This window comes from Eretmochelys imbricata, chromosome 3 (assembly GCF_965152235.1).
Source record: "Eretmochelys imbricata isolate rEreImb1 chromosome 3, rEreImb1.hap1, whole genome shotgun sequence".
In the NCBI taxonomy this organism is placed as follows: domain Eukaryota; kingdom Metazoa; phylum Chordata; order Testudines; family Cheloniidae; genus Eretmochelys; species Eretmochelys imbricata.
The window spans coordinates 145,774,255-145,789,977 of NC_135574.1; the positions used below are offsets into that span (position 1 = coordinate 145,774,255).

Genomic DNA, 15,723 nt, shown 5'->3' on the forward strand with positions numbered 1-15,723 from the left:
GAGTCTGAACGAGGCAGGCTGCTGAAGTGCGAGCTCTGGGGGGTTAAAGCGCTTGGAAGGTTAAAACAACGCACGATGCGGGATCGGGTGCAACTGGCATTTGCCTGCACTTGACCTGCCAAGCTCCGGGTGACAAGAACCTGGGCTTCTAAGGAGTTTCCCACCGTCTGCCTGCTGAGTGCCCTGCTGGTGCTGCCCAATTGCACGGATCACAGCTGCTGCAGGCTGCCCGGCCCAGAAATCTCTGATGGAAGCGTTTGCCAACAGGTCAGTTTTATTAGAGATTTTTTTTAAAAGCTGCCTTACCCCTTCCTCTTCCTCCCCCTCCCTCCCCCCACACACACTCAAATTAAAAGACAAAATGTGAAGCACATTTCGATCGTTGTCTAGGAGCTATTAGTCACCACACTGGTAACGGTTATTTTGGGTCTGAATGATATTCCTGGATCACTGGGGCTGTGCCCATCTCCCTCAACCCGTGCGTGCACACGGACTGTTACCAGTTCATGCCTACAGCTAATTCAAGTCAAGAAGGGGGAAATCTTGTCCTGATTTACAGGGTCTCTCACTGTTTCCTTCCAAAGGCAATTAGGAGCGTTGCGCGCATCTTCCAAAGGGACAGACGTGCGGTGACCACAGCTGGCCCCACCTGCCCGACCTGTATAGGGAAGGAGCTTCTTGCAGCTTCCACCTCGCGGCAGCTCCTAACAGCGAGCGCATCCTCCTCTTTTCTCCCTCTCCTGCCGCGGGCACCCGCAGGCCACGAGGCAAACTTCCCCTCTCGGCCTCCCCAAACGCCAGTGGGGCTTCATTGCGGTTTTCGCTCAGCACCCAGCCCCGCGCTAGGCGCTTTCTAGGCACCTCTCCGGCTCCGCAGTGACAGGATACGCATCGCTCGCTGGCGCCGGTATCAGACCGTGTTCTATTTACACAGGCCTCCCCTGCGAAGCCGGCACATCTGCATCCCGCCTTTGTCCAGCCTTTGGCTGCACGGCAGATGCGGGCCCATGAACCCTTCCTTCAGAGCCCGACCTGATCTCTCCTTCTCCCCGCAGCGTGGCCCTCCGGCGGCTGGGAGAGGCGCTCTCCAGCATCCCGCCCCTGCAGAGCGCCCTGCTGCTGCTCCTCTCCCTGCTCGCCGCCATCCACCTGGCGAAGCTCCTCCTGCGGCAGCGGCGCCTGGAGCCCCCGGGCCCTTTCCCGTGGCCCCTGATCGGCAACGCGGCTCAGCTGGGCAGCGCCCCGCACCTCACCTTCGCCCGCCTGGCCCGCACCTACGGCGACGTGTTCCAGCTGCGCCTGGGCAGCCGGCCCGTGGTGGTGCTGAACGGCGAGCGCGCCATCCGCGGGGCGCTCGTCCGCCAGGGGGCCGCCTTCGCCGGCCGGCCGCGCTTCCCCTCCTTCCAGCTGGTGTCCGGGGGCCGCAGCCTGGCCTTCGGCGGCTACTCCGAGCTGTGGAAGCTGCAGCGCCGGCTGGCGCACGCCACGGTGCGGGCCTTCTCCACCGGCAGCCCGGCCCCGCGCCGCCTGCTGGAGCAGCACCTGCTGGGCGAGGCGCGGGCGCTGGTGGCGCTGCTGGTGCGGGGCAGCGCGGGCGGCGCCTTCCTGGACCCCTCGCGCAGCCTGGTGGTGGCCGTGGCCAACGTGATGAGCGCCCTGTGCTTCGGCCGCCGCTACGGCCACGGCGACGCCGAGTTCCTGCGCCTGGTGGGGCGGAACGAGCAGTTCGGCCGCACGGTGGGCGCCGGCAGCCTGGTGGACGCGCTGCCCTGGCTCCAGCGCTTCCCCAACCCGGTGCGCGCCGCCTACCGCGCCTTCCGCCAGCTCAACCGCGACTTCTACAGCTTCGTGCGGGGCAAGTTCCTGCAGCACCGCGGCAGCCTGCGCCCCGGGGCCGCCCCCCGCGACATGCTGGACGCCTTCATCCGCCTCCAGCAGGAGCAGCCCCGGCTGCCGCTCGAGCACGTGCCCGCCACCGTCACCGACATCTTCGGGGCCAGCCAGGACACCCTCTCCACCGCCCTGCAGTGGCTCCTCATCTTCCTCCTCCGGTGGGTGCGCTCGGGCGGGGGCCGGCTCGCCCCCGGCGGAGCGGGGCCAGCAGCTCCGAGAGCCACCGCGGGCACCCAGCGCGGAGGGGCGGGGGCTTAAAGGCAGGGGTGAAAACCGGGGGCATTTTTTCCGGGGCGGGGCGGGGGGGGGGTAAGAGTTGTGTGTAGAAGATAAAGCCCCTAATATGGGGACAACTGGTCCCCCTAGCACCAGCGGGGTGGGATGGCCGCCCAGGCTGGGGCTGCCATCGCTCCCTGTCCCTAACCAACGTCCCAACCCTTCACCTCAGCAACCAGCATGAACCGAGCATCCCTGCTAGTGCAAGAGCCGAGCCCTTCTCCTCTCCCTCCAGGCCATGAACTAGACCCCTCCGAGGGGAAGGAGGGTCGAGTGGCTTCGGGAAGGGGAGACCTGGGTTCCGTTCTTGGCTCTGCCATGGACCCGCTGAGTGATCTTGGCAAAATCACATCGTTTGTGCCTCACTGCCCCATCTGTAAAAGCGGGATAATGCTGCTTCCCTACCTCAGGGGGGTGTTGGGAGGATAAATACATTAAAAAGACTTTGAAGAGTGCTATACAAGAAATAGGTATCACTCCCTTCTTACCTACCGCAAGCGGGGATGAACCTAGAGTCCCCCTTAGTGCATGATCCTAGACCCTCTTCACTACTGCTGCTACATCATCCTGACTGCAGCTCTTTCTTTGCAGCAGCAGAACCCCCTGGCGGCTGTCTTGGGGAAGCCGAATGTGAGAATCTTCTCACAACTTTATAAAAATAAAATCCTCTAAGGGAAACATGGCAATGACCTCCCCTCTTTAAGGCAAGAGCTGCCACCAAGGGTTAAAATAATTTACAAATACAGAGCCTGATTCTGATCTTTCTTGGGGGGGCGGGGGGGAAGAGATCAAAATCGGGCCAACCTGGCTTTTTGTTGTCTTAGGCAGGGTGGGTTTATTATCAGTTTATAAGACCCAGGTATGGCTACATCCTGCTAGCTGAAGTCTAAAGGAGAAAGTTGCCCCTTGCCAGTCAAAATTTCAGCGTTTTGGGAAAATATACCCCATCAGTTTCATTAAAAAAATTAATCAGTTTTCTTCTCTCCCCTGCCATGCTTCTGAAATGTGACAGTGAGGTTGTGTCACTGATCACATAGCAAGACTATTGCTTTCCCCACTCCAGTTCCTTCAAACACAATTAGATGCAGCTGTTGGAAAGGATCCATATATAAAAGCCAACTAAAATAAACAATGTTATAAACTAATAGGTCTAGCTGTGCAGAACATTTTGTGTGACATAAGACAGACAAGTTGGAGTGAATCCTGCAACCAAAATCTAATGTATTAAACATGCTCCATGAACAAATTGGCCCATTATTAGAGGTGAATGTTCAGATTGCCAGTGAGTGCAAGCATCAAACTGAACTGATCTGGTTATTAGCTCTTTGGTTCTAGTAGAAAGTAAACATAAATTAACAATCCTGTATTTGTGTGCACTAAAGTACCTCGGTTGTTCCTGATTAACTCACACGGAAGCTCTGGGAAAACTGCCAAAAACTAAAGATATTAAAAAAAACCCAGTGCGATCCAGTAAACGTTGCATAAAGATACAGGCTGGCAAAAAGGCAACAAAACAAACTCAAAAAGTAACAGATTTTACCCGGTCAAGATCAAAGAGATCGTAGGAACAGGATATCTACTTAAACAAGAGAAAGAGTTGATGCACCGGTTTACAAACCCTCTATTATGTTATTGCTCCTATAATGTGGGTGCCTTTATTGCGGTTGCATGACTAGTGAAAAACAACCTCAAAGCATTAGAGGAGGTAGACCCCTTGGGCAGCGTGTGCATATAAACGCACCATAATATTCACCTCTCTGAAAATGATTGGACTCAGCAAAAATCTTATGGTTGGAAGAGGCATTTAAATAGCAAGAAACTGGTGTTTACCTCCTTTTCATCTCCCCGCGTTTCCTTAATCATTTGCATTTTCTGTGGACCTTATCTCCTTAGGCTCATCTACTTAGCTGCTGCTTAAAAAGCGGACATATTTAACACCTGAAAAGTAGGGGGATAATTTCTAATATTTACATAAGCTGTCTGGCATTCTAACTGGAGTACTTCACATTTGGACTTTGTTTGCCATGCAGACATATATTTCACAAAGCGATCTGACCTGAGTCCTCATCCTCAAAGGAAACCTTTACAACATTTTCAAAAGATGAGCCTGAGAGCTTAAATTCATAACTTTGCAAGACACTAAAAATCATAGTCTTAGTAAAGACACTGGATTTATGGTTTATTACAACAATTTGTAACCCACTATTTCCCCTTTTTGTCTTATGACTACAGAGGTGTTAATGGGCCACTTCACCTGGAATAGTCCCTTAGTTTAGCATAAGTAGTGCTTTTTTATCCGTTTGATCCTTGTATTAGCTGTGACACTCTGAATACCTTTCCCAGACGTGAGGAAGAGCTCGGTGTAGCTCTAAAGCTTGTCTCTCTCACCAACAGAACTTAGTCCAATAAAAGATATTACCTCACCTACCTTGTCTCATGCAGACATACTGAGAGAGGGGGAGATACAAGAACATGAAAAGCCCAAACTTGATGAGTTAAAAATCAAAACTTCCCGCATCTGTAATGTTTTGAAGACAATAGAGCTATGTTGCTTTTAGACAGGGAAGGAATGAGGGCTTAAAAAAAAAAAAAAAAAAAAAAAACCTCAACAAGGAGATCGGTCTATTTTTTCCTCTCTCTCTCTGACATTTTTGCTTGTTTATTTTTTTATAATCTCTCACTTGGAAATCCTTCTCCAAGTTTATATAACAAATTTGGAATAATTTTTTGCTAGTGATCCGAAATACAATGCAGTACCATGAAAAGGTGTTTTTTGATATGTAAATATCCACAAACAAAGAGCTCATGAACTTTCTTATTATGATAATTTATCAGATAAATATTTTAGTTTTAAAAACACTATATTACACATGGTTTAGAGCTGTATGTAGTCTCGTATGTGTTAATTCAAATACCAATGCAAACAGATTTAGGGTTACATACAGAGCTGGTTAAGAACCAGAATTTCCATTCTGTGAGAAATTCCTACTGGGGGCGGGGAAGGGGAGAAGTAATTCTGATTTAGAAGGAAAAGCTGAAATTCAAAAATTTTCTACAAAACAAAAATTCCAAAAAGATTCATTTAGTGTCATTTAAATCCATTTTGTTTCAACTTTTATATTGCATTAAAATATATAATACACATGTGGAATATTAAATGTAATATAAAATAAAAATTTAATATAGCAGTCTAAATTAAACATATTGAAACAAATCATTGACTTTTTCCCCACTGAAAATTTGTCAAAATCAACGTTTCCATGAAATACTTTATTTTGACACAACTGTATTTGCGAAAAATTGTGACAAAGTTTGAGCAGCTCTAGTTAAATACAATTCTTTTGAAAAGGAAGTCTGTTGTTTGAAAATGTAGATTATATTTGCATAGATGACTTGTATATATGTAATAAATATATTTTAAATCCCAACAGATATCCAAAGGTGCAGGTTAAAATGCAAGAAGAAGTGGATAGGATTGTTGGCAGAGATCGCTTGCCCTGTGCAGAAGATCAACCTCATTTGCCCTATGTTATGGCTTTCCTTTATGAATCCATGCGCTTCAGCAGCTTTGTGCCAGTCACTATTCCACATGCCACCACAGTCGATACCTCCATAATGGGCTACCTCATTCCAAAAGATACAGTCATATTCATCAATCAGTGGTCAGTGAATCATGACCCAGAAAAATGGTCCAACCCAGAGGATTTTGATCCAACAAGATTCCTGGATGAGAATGGATTCATTAACAAAGATCTTACTAGCAATGTGATGATTTTCTCATTGGGTAAACGTAGGTGCATTGGAGAGGAGTTATCCAAGATGCAGCTCTTTCTCTTTACCTCCATACTGGTACACCAGTGCAATTTTATTGCTAATCCAAATGAGGACTCTAAAATGGACTTCACCTATGGGTTGACCATTAAACCTAAGCCATTTACAGTTAATGTCACTCTTAGGGAGACTATGGATTTGCTAGATAAAGCTGTCCAAAGATTACAAGCAGAGAAAACAGCTACTGAAAATCATCTATCAGCAAATCTATGAACACTGACATTTGAATAAAATATATAAGGATGCTCCCGCCTCTCTCTTTTTTAGACTTAAAATAAAATAAATAATAATAATATGCTGTGCTGGTGAGCTCTTTGTAATATACCAAGTACCACAAAACACAGGGGAGTGGAATTGCCCAAGCATTAAGCAGGTCCTCTTTTTTAATTCTAGAGAGAGAGAGAGAGAGCGTGCCAGGGGAGCCTTATAAATACATTAAGTGCTGAAATACAGGCAAAAAATATGTGATTTGAAAGTAAATTTGTTTTTGGTGAACAGGCAGAAGAAAACAGTTATTTTAACACCCTCCTCATTAACTGCCTGGCTGCAGTGTCCTGTCCGCCACTCCTTGCACAACACGTTCCATGTCTCATTGCAGCTCTCAGCTCTAGTTTGCCTTCCAAGACTCTACATCCCAAAGTGAAATCTTATCTGGAAACAGCTGCCTAGATTGTTGGAGCCAGATTCTGCAAGCGCCCTATGCAGGGAACTGCCATGGGCTCGTGTTGTGTCCTAGGACATGCGCTGGGATGTGTTTCAGTGCCTTGATGATAAACTTTCAAATGAAGTTGGGTAAAATGCCAAGCTTGCCTTTAACATTCCAAAGTATTTAAAGTATGACTACAAAGAGACTTGTTTATGAGCACAACGGAATTTTGAAATGTATTTCATAATCTATATGTGAACAAATGGAATGTACTGAAATTCATTACATCTCAAGCAGAAAGATTAAAAGTGGTAAGTCACCAAATGGCAGATATGATATATAATCCATTAATTTATTCATAAGCAGAAGCAAAGGTACTGATCAAAGGAAAAATAGTAGATATTTTCATTAGGAAAACCTTAAGGATGGCCTTTTATTGTGGATTGTTTATTTTCTCAGCTAAAAGCTTATGCCAGATTTTGCCAATCTTTAGGCACATGCCAACACTTAATCACATGAGAAGTGCCATTAAAATTCACATAGGTTTGCAGGAGGACTTGTCTCTTAGAACTTTTGTGCCACTAATCAAATAACATGTGGAATAGATATAGTTATGTTCCTATAATCATTCTATTAGCTGGAGTTAAAATTATGCCTATGGTGGTTCATCATGTACTATTAATGTGATCTACTTCCAGTAAGGACATGAAACATAAAATAATGGGAGTTTGGGTTACATACAGTTATTGGGGCCCCAATCAGGATAATTTGAACATTTTGTAGTTTGCATTATTTCACAAAACGCTTAAAAAATTTCAAATAAAGAGCCTTGTGATCAGCTGTTAAGTAAAACATACACGAGAAGTATTTCAGTCTTGAACCACTGTGTAATGGTTATATGGGATAATGAACAACACTCAGAGAACCTGCTTTTTAATATATAAAAATGCAGACCCTGCAAAGTGTTGGGCACCTCCTGTGAGACACAAACCACCCTCTACTCTAAATGAAATCCATGGGAGTTAGGGGCACTCAGCACATTGCTTGAGGTGAATAGGCTATTGCAAAATCAGACCCTATGGTATATAGAGGAATATGGGCCTGGTGCTATAAACAATGAGACTACCTGATAGAGTGAGGACTGTTCACATGAATAAAGATTTGAAGGACTGAGCCCTATATTATACAGTAGGTAACAATCCTACCCTCTGTTGATAGCAATGGCAAAACTCACAGTGGTGTTGGATGGGAGCAACATTGAGGTCCTGATCCTGATCCCACTGAAGTACATAGGAGCTTTGCTATTAACTTCAAAGGAATCTGTCAGGGTCTTTAAAGCATTGCTCCCTAAACCCAGGTAGTAGGGACACACCTGACTCAGCTATTCCAAATCTCTGATTTTGTAGGGAATGTACGTCCATGTTTTTCAAAACTAAACATTAAAAATCAAAGGCTTTTTTAAAATCTAAAAGGGGTATCCCTCAGTTATTTTGTGGACTACATAATAATCTTTGATATCCCAGAACTTAGCCTATATCTGTGAAATGCTGTATAACATACTTAACATGTTCATACTCAGATCAACACATTTTTCATTTATACTTTTATGTCCATAATAAAGGCTCTAAACTTCAACAGAATAGTTATTCTAACTCAAGGATCATTGTTTTCTATTTCAGTAAAAAACCAATACCTTTTTTGTAATTTTGTACTTCTCCCAAAAGCTTTAAAATATGTATCTGGCTTCTAACATCACTGTCATTCATACAGTCAAAACTGATTTCTGTGGATTTCTATGATCAGGTGATACACCGTATAAATGCTTGTCATATATGTGCATCATACTATCACTGTAAAATTCTTCAAGTTTATTAATACTCAGAATATATGCAGTTCTTAAACAGCTAATCTTTGTGGTCATTTTAAGATGGATCACTGTATTACCAAAATATTAAATAAAAATTATTCTTACAATAAATCTGCTGAGTTTATACTTCATTTTTTTGGATTTGGATAAACAAAACCATTATTTCTGTTGCATGCTTAACCTGGGAAAAGTCAAATGATGGCGTGGCCCCCCCAGAGTTAGTCAGGCCAAAGAATTGCTTTGTCCCTGCTAGACTGCAGTGACCTAAATATTTTCCCCCTGAGATTAAGGCAGAATCAGTTTGGGGTATTATTCTTCTAGTCTTTTTGCATTCTTTGCTCTTTCTCCATCTTTCCCCTCCCCCTTTTATCTTTGGGTACCCATCCCACCTCTTGGTCTTCCCAAAACTTCCCCCTCACAATCTCTTATTTTTTTCTTCCCCCAATTTCTTTTATGTGAAAAACATTCCCTGTTAGCATCGAGAGATTGTGGCAGAGTTATCTCCCCCACCTCCTGTTCACCTTTCCCCAATCTCTGTCACACCACTTTGTGTTCCTCCTTTCCTGGTTCCTCCCCCCTTTCACTGGTTCCACCACTCCTGACTGATTTTCTTGTCTCCTCTCCCCTTCTCAAGTACCCCCTTGCCCATTGTCTTCCAGCTAACCAACCCACCTAATGTCTGTGCTTCATAGCAGAATATATTGGCTAGCCAGCTATCCAAAGCTGGAACTCAGACTCCCTCTTCAAGGTTAACTGACACATTTTGACTCTCCATTGTTGCTTCTTCAGTGCTAACAGACCCTCTTGTGCTGATGCAGCCAGGGGAATTTGGCTTGAGGTTTAGACAGGGCAACAGCAGCAGCCTGTTCCTGCCAGTTCTCAGCTAGCCTGAGGAAAGATGTGGGGGTAGAATTTACAGCTGCTGAACAGACAACAAGAAACTTCTAAATCATGTCATTTTAGGCCAGCAATTGCAGCGTACAGAAGTGAGGCTGAGTGAAGTGCTAAACTTTCTGTTAGACTCCACCAGATCCCAGTTTAAAAATGATGATGGCTGTAGCAATGATTCTAGATTGGGCAAGGGTGTATCCAACAGCAGACAAGTCACACCCCCGTCAGATTGCCTAATGGCATAGGGTCGTCACCTCCCTAACCTGTGACAGGCGGTTATTATGGCAAGGAGGGGAAAATGGGTGGTGCTCTGAGACGGATCTGCATCATGATAGAAACAAGTAGAAAAGTGAGTCACAGTTAAACAAATACATTACAGAAATATCTTATTCAAATCCCCAAATTATTTCTGAAATGCTCTTGCTGTGTTGTAAAAATGGGGGCCTAACAGGTCTACCCCAATTGTGACCTCAACGGTCAGAACCTTTTAAAAACCCACTTCCCAATCCCTTATAGCAATAAGCGTGGATGTAGAGAGGTATAAAAGGGAGACAGAACGACTGGATTAGTCATAACAAAAAAAGCAAAACGTCTCCTGATACCATCCAAGGAATATGCTGAGAGTATGTCTGGTAAACAAGAGAAGAACGAAACCAGAAATTAAAGGATCAAAATGGGTTTATTGGAGAGTAGGTCTATGGTGTCAAAATAATGAGAACATGGGCTTGTGATAGATGCTTTGGAAATGGAATAGTCAAAGACTATTGTATTAATGTTATATGTATCTTTAAGGCTTTGCTAGTGATTGTCAGCATGCAGGAAGTAAAGACACTACAGATAATTAATGCAAATCTTCACTGCTGAAACAATGTGGGCAGAGACCCTAAGTACTTTAAAAACATGCCAGGGTCTTCTTGTAGACTAGAGGATGGGTGATCACCTGGTAAGTCAGGCATGCATACAAGCTGTTGATATTTTTTTTTTTAAGGTAAGTTTTCTTTATCATGCTTTTGTTCTGAATCAAGAGTACTTGGCTTTGTGAAAGTTGGCTAGTCACTGAATAACATTTTCACTGCCTCAGAGAACAGGACTGCAGGTGCTGAACTGAAGTCAGATCTGCTCAGGTGATCACAGTGAATTGTGGGAGTCTGCAACCTAAAAACCCAGCCAGGAAGGAGAGAATGGCAGAATTCTGTCCCCAGAAAGGTGACATCTACAGACCAGAGACCAAAGCGGGGTGCCTCGAGGTGACCCCTAAGGGGTCAGAGGTGCAATTAAATCAGGAATTGTGACAGGGCTCTCCTGCCCATCATCTGCTTTCGGGGTTCATAAAGAGAGACATTGGGGTGGGGAAATTGAATCGGGATTCCATTCTTGGGGGATTTTCAGGGGAAAGGCTGATAGGCCCCCACTTCACTCCAGATACGGTCCTTTGTTCATGAGTCTGAAGGGTCATCATGACTCCCAGACCTCAACGCATCAGTGAGGACCTCTGACCATCATCCCTGCACCAGCGAGGACATCATCCGTATACATGGGAGATTCTTCTGTCTTTCCTCCCCTTGTATGTTCTTTTCTATCCCTCACTGTCTCCCTTCCCTTCCCCACTGTCTCTCACTCAGCTTTTCATCTGATCCCGAGACCAGCTGTACCTCATGGCACAAGCATAATGAAATGAGACGGCATATCTACTTCTGCCCAGCCTGAGACAGACCGCTGAAGGAGAGGGACTTGACCAGACCAGCCAGATGACATCCCAGACTGCAGAAATGAGCCAGAATGCAGAACAACAGCTACCATAGCTGCCCTTGCATGATTGTCTAGTAACCTTGTACTTCAAGATCAACAAAAGCTGAATTTCCCACCACATTTACTGTCCTCTCTCTCTCTCCCCCCCCCTTGTGTCTGTTTTGTCAAGGGCAAGGACAACGATCATTTGCAATTCAGAATCGAACAGAAGAACTAACCTTTTCTTCCCCACTGTGAAGGAATGCTAGAGAAATAAGAAACTAACCCAGTGGTTTTCAACCCATGGTCCTGGACCTCTGGGGGTCCACAGACTATGTCTAAGATTTCCAAAGGTATCTGCACCTCCATTTGAAATATTTTAGGGATTTGCAAATGAAAAAAGATTGAAAAGCACTGGACTAAACAACAGCCTCTCTCTGAATAATAACTTTGATAATTTTTGATTAAGCTTGTTCTGCAAAACCACAATTTCAGAATGCTTTATATTTTGTTTCAGATTCTTTTCCTGCTCCATATCCTAATCAATAGATATCCAAATATTGGTGTGAATTTATAAGCAGCAGCCCATGTCTTCGTACTCAAAACCCCAAACCATGTGACTATTTAGTGTTGAATAACGGCAAAATCATGTTAATGCCTTTGACTGTCCTGGTCCTTTTATTCCATCGAAATTAACACAAAAGGTCTCAAGGGCTCAGTGATTTCACAGAGCTTGTGAAGACAGCCTCCAGCATGTTCATCCTCTTCTCATTGGAAGAGTTATCGCTTTCTTTTCCTTGTCTTGGTCAGCTCCTGAAAGCAATGATTGTGCCTTCTATTCAGGCTGTGAATCGGGTTCAGTGGTAATAAAGAATTGGAAGATACTGAGAGAGTTACACAGTTGCCATGGGTTTCTTGGGAAATCAGTAGCTCCTGAACTGTGTCAACATACATGCAAGAGAGGGAGTCATGTAAGCTGAAGCAATAAATACAGTAGAAACTAGGAACACATACTAACCAAGGGCACTATCATGTCTCCATTAAAGCCAAAAGCAAAACTTCCATTGATTACAATGGGAGCAAGATTAGACCCAGAATGAGAAGAACAAATGACAAAATGCTAAAGAACCAGTTCTGTGGTGGAAAATGATTTTCAGTGGCTAGTGGGAACCAGGTAAGCAGGGTCTGGGGAACAATTCACAATCAGTAGAAGGAGAGGCGAATGGGGCCATCAGCCCAGGACCGGGGAAACTATGAAGGAGGTGAAGACAGACCTGGAGAGGATTAACAACCAAGACCTAATTGAGAGGGTCTTAGGGTATCAATGGGGACTGCCCAGGCAGTGCAATAATGCAGACTGGGACACTGAGCAGAGAAGCAGTAGCACAAGAGAGGGACAAAATGCAGCTTACTCAAGAGAAGCTAAAAGGAGCCACAAGCACCAACTTCAAATGGAGACAGTGTGAGACAATCAGGGACTGGAAACAACTGTGGTGTGCCCATACACCATGCCAGCACATTTATGAGCTGCCTGCCATCTTGTCCTGCTCCTGTCACCTACACTGGTCACTCGAAGCTGCTCCATGTACTGAAGGACAACTAGTCCTTCTTCGGTGGTATAGCTAAAATGGTGTCAATGGTGCAGTCACACCAGGGCCAAGGTTATGGGGCCCACCCAGGGGAGCTGCTGGGAAGAGTGGAGCCTATTGGCCCCCTAGCGCAAGGACACGTAGAAAAGGCATGTGGGGGGGGATCACAGTGCCAGGGGACGTGCAGGGGTGTGGAGATGCACCCTCCCAAGAGGCAGGGTGCAAAGTAAAAGTATTTTGCCACTTTGCATGGAAGTGTGGGGGAAACTGGGGGAGGAGGAATTAGAGTGGGAGGTGGTGGGGCTTGGAATGTGGAGCTAGGGAATGGGGAGCTGGACTGGCACTGTGGGGGAGGTGGAGAGGGCAGATTTCAAAATTGGAAAATTCTTGCCCCAGGATCCTCTGGGGCCTATTACCCCACTGTCCCTCAGCACTTGGAGCAGTTTGTGCTCCCTCCTGAAAGCATAAGGGTGGAATGTGCCAGCTCAGAGCAGGGCCTCCTGCTCCCTCAATTCTCCACCCAGCCTGAGGGGTGAAGATCCACTAAGGCTGTTCTCACCAGATCTGGGAGTGGGAATGAAGATCCCTTGATGCTGGTGCTGGAGGGTGACCTGTGTAGGTGGAGTGCGTCAATTGACAGAGGGAGTGAGGTGCGGTGGGAGATATTAATTCTGCAGGAGCCTGTGGAGAAGGCTGTGGGGATGACCTGTGTGGGAAGGAGTGTTTGAATTGTGGAGTAGCCTGTGGAAGGGGCTATGTAGGGAACATGAGTTGTGTCTGTGTGCGCGCGCATTGATTACAGGGGGGCTCTGTATTTGAGGAGAATCTAAAGTGTGTGGAGTCGATCATTTGTGTGAGAAGCTGTGTGCGTGGGAAGGTCTGTACCAATCGTGGAGAGGATCTTTACTGTGTGGGGATTTGCATCAGTTATGTATGAGCTTGTGTAGACAGGTCTGTATCAGGGGTGTGTATGGAGAGGCAGAATGGAGTGGGGTAGAATTAAATAGCTGTACTAAGGGGAGCACCAGAATGAACTGGTGGTGGGTGACTGACTCAGTTATCGATTTTCAGTGGGGGATGGAATTTCTTTTTTTGTGGAGGGGAACCTTCACTAAATACCACCACGTATTCCCTCCCCACCCCTCCCCCGCATCTGACACTTGGTGATATTGTGACCCAATGGTTCAGTAACTAGAGATAGAAGTCTGCCATCTAATCCATATCTGAAGGTGAATCTAAATTATTCCCACAAGAGGGAAAAGACGACGCTTTCAGTTCTTTTGTACATATGTGTAATCATAATAATGTGGCTGAAATGGAGAGGTCATTTCTGCCTTCCTTGTTGAGCAGTAAGGCTCTGAAAAGCTCCTTATGTCAGATTCTGATGGCATAAAATGAGTGTGATGTCCAATCTGCTGCAGAGCACTGAGAATTGGTGCTGCGTACCTCTTGAACATTGTGTGAGAGAGAAACCGGCCTCTCTATCATAGTTTATATTTTAACCCTGTTTTATATTTCAATTGATGGTTAATTATAGTTTTTTCACTCTACTTAGAAAACCATAAAAGATATGGACCATGGACTGATTCTCTGTTGTTCGCTCAAGCAAAAAGTGCCACTGAAGATTAAATCAGCAGCTTTCATAGTTACTCTAATGACAAGTAGATTTAAAAAAAAAAAAAAAAAAAAAAAAGAGGAATCGGTTTGTATCATGGCTTTCCCTTCGCTTGGTGAAGTTCATTCAAGCATATAGCTGCTGGAACACAGTGTCATGCTTCCACTTGTTCCATGTTAGAACTACACTCATCTTTCTGTTCCTGGCAGAGAGGAGGTAGAGCTGTACCTACACTGTAGAACAATATGCCCTGCAGAGAAGCTTTCTGGGTATCCTTTCCAAGTGGCACAAGAACAAAGGGGAAGTGTTTTCCGTAAGCTTTCTCTCAGGTCTCTCTCTTTCTGGGACACCTTGTGTATTCTTGCCAAGCCAGCATCTTCCAAGTGCGTGAGAAGTACACCTGCCACAGTGAGTTGACTGCAAATTAGCTAATACATCCTGAGAAAAAGTACTTCCAAAAATAAAGTTCAAAAAAAATGAAACAAGGTCAAATCTTGAAGATAGGAAGAAATCAACCTGAGACAAATCTTTACTATATTTGTTAAGCAGCATGCAGTACAGTTTAGAAACAGATCTAGTTAAAGCAGTGCAATCCTCTAGCATGGCAGCAGTTATTCCAGTATAAAGGTGCTTATATTGCTATAATATATTCCTCTAGAGCAGTGGTTTTCAACCTTTTTTCATTTACAGACCCCTAAAAAATTTCAAAGGGCGGTGCAGAACCCTTTGAAAATATTAGACCACAGGTTGAAAGCAACTACTGTAGAGGAGACACCCCTAGGGAATAAGCTACACTGATACAAGCACCTTTAAATACGGACATACATGTGTTCACACTAGTGGGTTGTACTGATTTAACTATATTGATTTCTGAATTGATAAAGTTATAGCAGCACAAAAAGTGTGTGTGGACCAGCCTTTATTCTGTTCTTTTTCAATTTGATATATATATACACATACATACATATACACACACACACCCCATGGCTTCTCTTTCTAGCATCTTCTGTTTGGAGCAGCATTAACTTCATCCTGGGAATTTTTGCCAGTGTGCTACAGGAGCATACTATTATGGGTTGGATTTTAACTTATGAGTCAAGCGTAACCACCACTTTGCATTCAGGATAAATCTAACGAAATCGTTGCAATCATATGACTGAAACAATTCACCCGCCTCCATCCCAAACACAGGCCCACATCCCCAGCTGAAACTCAGAAATTTGAACTACATAGGCCGGGACTGAGCTGGTCGTTGTTTGGGTAAGGGTGTGTTGGAGAGAGAGAGAGAGAGAGAAAGAGGGCAGAGACACAGAAGCAGCCAAGCAGAGAGTAGCAGAAATACTGGTAATGGGGCCCCGAAAGAAAGCTAAGAAAGAAAGCTATTTGG

The 15,723-nt window shown here is 45.1% G+C and overlaps 1 protein-coding gene across 1 annotated transcript; it reads left to right on the forward strand.

Moving 5' to 3' along the window:
* The first annotated feature begins 247 nt into the window (after positions 1-247).
* Positions 248-6,213, forward strand: CYP1B1 (cytochrome P450 family 1 subfamily B member 1). The gene is made up of 3 exons (XM_077811892.1): positions 248-267; positions 1,056-2,051; positions 5,601-6,213. The coding sequence occupies exons 1-3, from the start codon at positions 248-250 to the stop codon at positions 6,211-6,213; spliced, it is 1,629 nt and encodes a 542-aa protein (XP_077668018.1).
* Positions 6,214-15,723: the final 9,510 nt, after the last annotated feature.